Source organism: Haemorhous mexicanus, chromosome 1, assembly GCF_027477595.1.
Source record: "Haemorhous mexicanus isolate bHaeMex1 chromosome 1, bHaeMex1.pri, whole genome shotgun sequence".
In the NCBI taxonomy this organism is placed as follows: domain Eukaryota; kingdom Metazoa; phylum Chordata; class Aves; order Passeriformes; family Fringillidae; genus Haemorhous; species Haemorhous mexicanus.
Genome location: NC_082341.1, coordinates 44266093 through 44273222, shown reverse-complemented (window position 1 = coordinate 44273222; position 7130 = coordinate 44266093). Strand labels below are relative to the sequence as shown.

Below are 7130 nucleotides of genomic sequence, written 5' to 3'. Positions count from 1 at the left end.
GTCTGATTCTTTCCACTCTCACTACCACCTTCTGTAGATTTCTTGTTTCTGCTTCTCATTGTGTATTTTCAATTTCTGCTGATCACAAGAAAGCAGGCTCCCCTGTTGAGAAATGGCTTGTACTTTCGCTTGGCTGGCCTTTTCTGGGAAACAGAGGAGACCAGCACCTGCCAGCTGCCAGCACAGCTGTTCTGTTGGCAGGACTCACAACCATCCCGCTTGACTGCCACGTGTCCTCTGTGCTCTCTTCTCCCTCCTCAGGATCCTCCAAAAGACAAATAAGGCCCATCTCACTCTCAAGAGGAATTCATAGAAGCTGCTGAGCTTCCTGCTTGGACAGAGAGCCTCGGTAAACCTCAGCACTTTGCACGCTCTGCCCTTAGACCACACACACGTGCACACATCCTACTTCTTATTCACTCTTCTGATCACTGTTACATTTTGTCCTGGGCAGTGACAGGAGGTAGCTTTGCTGTATATAAAACCTGCAACAGAAAACATCAAGAAAAAAGGTAGTTTGAATTAACATGCCTTCATTTCTATTTTTAGTAAGATAAGTTGAAGTTAGGAAGATGGAGCCAGTAGTGATTAAAAGGAGCCTTTCCTACACTATCTATACAGCTTTTCTCTTCTACAATTACATAATGCAACTTGCAAAATTAGTTATCTGTCAGAGAAGGACTAGAAACACCCTTCCCACACACCCACCAAGTGCCCGCCTCCTCTCTGCTGTCTACAGAGGATTCTTTGATTTTTTTTTTTCCTGAGATTAAGAAAAGAACAAGGTTTTAGTTGAATTAGAGCTGAGTGACTTCTATGCTTAGTTACATCAGTTTTAATGATTGTTGGATGAAATGAAAATGCTTTAACTCAGTAATCATTCTCCCAGTGGAACCTGTGGGGTTTTTTAAACATTATCTGTTTAATTCTATTTCTGACTTCAAGGGACTATCTCTGATGAGCACTGAGGAGAGAAGTACTTGTGCTACAAGTCTAAGGAAGTCGAAGCTTCCGCTACAAGACACAGCTACCTAGTGCTATCTGATTTTTACATCTGGTGAATAGTGCTGTGTGGGTAACACCTCACTGGCAGAGCTACCTGAAGAAAAGCAAGAGATTCTGCACCCTTAGAGCAAAGAAGATTCTTCACCTCATCTGCGAAGAAAGGAGGAGAAAAGGTAAAATTCATAAAATGCAATTGCTCAAACATTTGTGTATCATGTACACTCATGATATGTGTGAATGTAATGCTTTTTCATTTACCTTTTATAGTTGCTCAGGTAATTTTTTTAAGCAGTTTTAAGAATTCTTGCATCATCAGAAATGGGTGTATTCTGTGAGCATATGTTTTTAAGTATTCAAATGTATTATGCTGAACCTAGTTTAAATTCAGGTATGTCTGGGTGCAGTTGCTGTAAAGCTGTCATTTCTACACCACTGGTGTCAAACAGTTCTGTCCTTGTGACTTGTGAATCAGATTAAATTCCTCTCTGTGTAGAATGGAACAGAACTGTAGGCTGGAAAGTTGTCATGCTCGGGAACATACACAGTAGGTCTCAGATTAATAATTATCAACATTTGCTGGTATGTAGCAGCAACACACAGGACTAAGACAAAGAAAGCTAAGAAACTCACTTCTCTTCTGCTTTACATTCATAAAAAGAAAACAAAGAGGAAGAAAATAGCACAGGCTTAGAGTTCTGATATGATAGGCTAAAAAAATGCCACTTGTAATGTGAATAACACACACAAGTAAGAACAGAACTCAGACTTAAATTTCTGGTATGTTAGGCTAAAAAAAATGATGCTATGATGTGAATAACACACAGACTCGTAAGTCAGCAAGATATTTTCCCTGTGTTAAAACTCTGTATCTGCCTATTAGAAAAGAACATATATATGAAGGTGACAAATTCCTGATATTCATTTAGCCACTGAAAATAAGCCTTTATTGAAAGCTTATGACAGCTTTCAGTAAAGTTAATTTCATAAGAAAAGTCTGATGCATGTTTATCACTATCTTTCTATGGTGAGTGACATATACCTGAAGGGAAAGGTGAGTGAGTGAAATTCTGAACTGCTATGAACAGTGAGTTTGTGTTTTACTTTGCTCTACAAGGAACTTAAACCTCTCTGATTTGACACTGATGTGGCCCACATCTTTCACTCCCGTTTGCTTTCCTGTCATCCATTTGAACATCCCTTTGTGCTTGACATGCAAGTCGCACAGTGCTGCAAGGTCTGAGCACATGTATGGTGGTGTTCACAGGGGTCCCAGGACGAGGGAAGAGATAAGAATCTTGACTCCATGTTTCAGAAAGCTGATTTATTATTTTATGATATGTATTATAGTAAAACTATACTAAAATTATAGAAGAAAGGAAAGGCTGGAAAGGAAAGGAATAGAATGGAATGATAATAAAATCTTGTGACTGACCAGACAGTCTGAGACAGCTGGACTGTGATTGGCCATTAATTAAAAACAACCACACGAGACCAATCAAAGATGCACCTGTTGCTGTTGCACTCCACAGCAGCAGATAATCATTGTTTACATTTTGTTCCTGAGGCCTCTCAGCTTCTCAGGAGAAAAATCCTGGTAAAGGGATTTTTCAGAAAATATCATAGCTACACACGTGCATGCTAAGGACAATACCTTGCTCAAGTGTGCACATGCATCCATCCCATAATGCTTACATAATGTCTGAGAACCTGCAGTGAGTCGTGTCCTGAGCTGTCACTCGTGATTCAGGTTTGTGGAGTAACCATGTGGTCTTGACGCACTGAAAGTCACTGGCATTTCATAATCTGACATTTTTGTATTCTTCCCTTCTCAGAACTGGGGAAAAAACATGATTTCTTCAAGTACAGAGTCCCTTGAAGTCGAGACCTCAACCTTTTATGAGTATTACGACAATTATTACGATGCTCCAAAGCTATGCAGTAAAGAAGGCGTCAGGAGGTTTGCAGCCTCCTTCCTACCCGTTCTGTATTCCCTGGTATTCCTGGTCGGGCTCGCTGGAAACATTCTGGTCATCCTGGTCCTCTTCAAATACAAGAGGCTGAAGAGCATGACTGATGTGTACCTGCTAAACCTCGCCATCTCAGATTTGCTCTTTGTTTTATCCTTGCCATTCTGGTCCTATTTCACAGTAGACCAATGGGTTTTTGGAACTCCCTGGTGTAAAATAATTTCATGGATCTACCTGGTTGGGTTTTACAGTGGGATATTTTTTATTATGCTTATGAGCATAGACAGATACCTGGCGATTGTTCGTGCAGTGCTTTCCTTGAAAGCGAGGACCACCTTCCATGGCTTAATTACTAGCTTTGTTGTGTGGCTAGTAGCCCTTTCAGCCTCAGTCCCTGAGCTTGTATTTAGAGAGTCTTTTAATGAACATAATTTTACTACCTGCAAGCCGAGATTTCCAGGCAATTTCACAACATGGAAGCTTTTTTCCACTTTGGAAGTCAACATTTTAGGGCTCCTAATCCCTTTTATAATTATGACATTTTGCTACTCCATGATCATTAAAACATTAGTCCACTGTAGAAATGACAAAAAGAATAAGGCTGTGAAGATGATTTTTGTTGTCATGATTGTGTTTTTCTTTTTTTGGACCCCCTACAATGTTGTTATTTTCTTACAACTGCTGGAATTTATGGGAGTCATTAAAGACTGTCAAGTGAGCAGGAACCTGGACTATGCTTTCCAGGTAACGGAAATCCTCGGCCTTTTTCACTGCTGCCTCAACCCAGTCATCTACTTCTTCATGGGGGAGAAATTTAAGAAGTACCTGAAGATGCTCTTTAAGAACTGGCAGTTACCAGGGTATTTCTGCAAGTGGTGTGGAGTTCACATCACTTACCACACTGAATCTACCAGTTCATTCCACACACAGTCTACAGGAGACCAAGATGCTCTGTAACACATTTCAGACCAGCCACTGAACTCAGCAGCAAGCAAACTGACAACAGCAGGAACTTTGAAAAGCAGGAACTTTGAAAAGCTAAGCAAATGCAGACACATTTAACAATAAGCTAGTGCCAGATAATTACTTACTTCAGCTTTATTTGTGCCTCTAGATTTTCTCAGTGTTACAACAGAAGATGTCCCAAATGTGGAACGTGGAGGATGGACATGCAAGGTTTCTCTGCAGTGATTACAAATCACTGCTCAGCTCTGTGCAAAGCACTGTGCTGTGGGGCTTTGTCACCAGCATCGAGACATTGGCCTGCATGGAGGGGCAGAGGTGAGACAGCACCTTGTCATCAGCACATGCACTTGGAAAACATATTCATGTACCCAAGAAGGATGATTGTAACCATACTCTTTTATTCTGCAGTTGATCTGTGTAGGACTTGTTCACTTGTGACTCTTAGGCAGCTATTAGCAGTACCTGGTACTTTTAAGTGTTTCATTTCAGGGGGGATGATATATCCCCTGTCATTAAGAAAAAGCATATTCTCTACATGCATAAAGACCCAAAGCAAAGCCATTAATTTTCATTGTAGGTGCATTTTCTTTCAGGTTGACATACATGCCTATATATAGGTGTATATATAGGCATTTTGAATTATTTTATCACTGTAATTCAGGACAGCACTTCTGTATTTTAATTAAAATGGAAAATATTTTGAATATTTTTAAATAAAAGTGTTTGAAAAAAACTTATTTTCCAGCATGTGTGAATAAATTTGAACTATCTTGGTTAAAAGTATGTATTTTAAAATGAATGTCCTTTCTTCCAAAAGTACTTAACCCCAAAACTTGATTTTCATTCACTGGAGATGTATCTGGCAAAACAAAAGTAAAAACAGAGATTGTGTACAAAGGGTATGTCATAACTTAGAAACCACACATAGAATCCTTGCATTTGATAACAGCAAAATGCAAGCAGTGTGATACCCCAGTAGCTGCTCACAGGATATTAATTCATCAGAAATCTGTAACAGGAAAGAAACTCACACAACAGTGTTTAGATTTTGGCACAAAAATGATTTTAAAAGAGGCAAAAAAATCAGTAATGTGGTGGCAGACAAATTGAGAGTTGAAAAATATTAGAAGATATTTCTGGTGTGTCTTTTTGCTGGACAACAACAATTCAGATTTCTTACTATAAACCAGATGAATTCTTTTCTTACACTGTCAGTAATAAAGTGCCTGCTCAGCATTCAGCCAAGGCTGCAAAGAGCAAACAAGGCATCAAAATGCATCAGAAAGGGCTGAAGAAGAAATGTAAAAATATTGCAGTGCCATTGTGCTAATCACTCTAAATGAAAGACGTTTCTAAGAGAAAACTCATCTCCATGTGACCTCTCTCATGATACAAGACTGAAAATAAAATGCAGTACACTTAAATCTCACACACACATGTATCCATCATAACTTTGGGAATGCACTACCATTTGCAGTTTGCTGAGGATGACAAGCAAGGATCTGCATTAATGCAGATAATAATAATAGCTGCGGAAGATATTACTTGAACTAAGAGAGAGCCTTTATTTTCAAGAAAAAGCCTATAAATTCTTAATACTAAAAACCTTTGAATCCACTACTTAAATCACTTGGGAAAGACTGCTAGAAGGAGTGGGTTATGCCACCCATCACTTTTTTTGAAAAGAAAGACAACTTTAAAGTGTGAGGTGCTTCAAATTCTCATGGATGACACTGAAGCCATCATAACATCCCAAGGTGGCACGGCACATCATCCTCACAGCTGGTGATGCTGACAGCAGAGGCACTGGGAACTGCTGAGCAATGCACTTGTCTGGTGCACAGACTGCCCTGGAAGCCAGACAGCTTCCACTGCAGCTTCTTTTTCCTTTGTCCTGCTCTGTGATCCCTCTAGTCAGCAAGAATGGTCCTTGCTTTCCAGGCTAAGGGAAAGGCTGCCTTTGCTGGGCTGGCAAAAATGAGGGTCAACAAGGAACAAGCAAGCTGATGGCTCTTGTCAGCTGTGATGTGAGAGACATCCAGGGCAAAAATTGGTATCAGGGAATGTCTTGCAGGCAGGTCCAGGTCTGGGAGAACTCTGTGGTGAGGGAGGATGCTGTGGAATTAATGGGGTGCACCCAGCCACCATTCAGCAACGCCACAAACAGAGCCAGTGCAGGCAGAGCCCTTCTCCCACACAAAACTCAAACGTGCCTCATGTAACCGCTCAGCTTTGCACTCCATGGCCTGTGCACATTTCCCTTGCTGCAGAGGGGACCTGGTGCAGCCAGAACTCCTCCCAGGCAAATGTTGTCTTGCTCCTCTGTGCCAAATAGCCCCTTCCAGCTCTCCCAGTAATATCCTCAGCCGCTCAATGTGTGTGCTGGACAAGCAACTGAGCTGAGCTGAAAGTTGAGCTCTGAGCAGCTTTGCTGAATTGGGTGCAAAGAGGAGCTCATGTTAAATTGATGGGTTCAGGAAATCAGGTCCTGAGGCTGGAGCTCACTGAACATGGGTGGCTTCCTCCTCTGTCACCTGAACAACCCCCCCCTCCACATGCACCAAGCTGCAGTGGACAATGCCACTCCTCTTTTGAGAGAGGGTTTTGAAATCTGCTGATGAGAAAGGACAAGATAATAGTATTAATACAGACAAAAATAAAGTAGGGATTTTCAAAATGTCATTTGAAAAAGGTGTTATTTCAGCTGAACAAGAGTTTCCAGCAAGAATATATGTACAAACCCACTGAACCATGAAAGACGATGGATAGACATTTGAATGAAACGAATCTGACTCATTCTTAAAGCCACATTTTTACATCAAGATTCCTCAGAAGGCCACCCTGCATCCTCTCTTCAGTTATGCTAAGCAGCCACAGAAAGGTAGACAAAGGGGGAAATCAGCTAATTAGATTAAATACAAATAATGATGAAAAGATAACAACAAGTTGATTGGTTTTTGTAGCGTGCTTAGGCCACCACAGTCACTCCCTAATCAAAAAGCTGAATTACACATTTACTCTGGAGGACAGCTTTACCCCTTCTAATCGTGCAGAAGCAGCATCATGGCCAGCAGCCTGCTCCCAGTCAATCTGCCCCTCTCAGTCTAACAGCCAGTGAGGAATTGCAGTTCTTCTCCTAGACTGCAACTGCTTGTCACTGTCCCAGCAGTGACTGCTTGTCACTGTCCCAGC

General features: G+C 41.1%; 1 protein-coding gene across 2 annotated transcripts; it reads left to right on the top strand.

Moving 5' to 3' along the window:
* Positions 1-213: 213 nt before the first annotated feature.
* CCR4 (C-C motif chemokine receptor 4) lies at positions 214-4721 on the top strand. Of its 2 annotated transcripts, none has more exons than XM_059847904.1 (3): positions 214-349; positions 946-1178; positions 2838-4721. In XM_059847904.1, the coding sequence occupies exon 3, from the start codon at positions 2853-2855 to the stop codon at positions 3927-3929; it is 1077 nt and encodes a 358-aa protein (XP_059703887.1). In that variant the 5' UTR covers positions 214-349; positions 946-1178; positions 2838-2852; the 3' UTR covers positions 3930-4721. The 2 variants fall into 2 exon arrangements, with proteins under 2 accessions (XP_059703887.1, XP_059703880.1); XM_059847897.1 differs by lacking the exon at positions 214-349 and adding an exon at positions 370-512.
* Positions 4722-7130: the final 2409 nt, after the last annotated feature.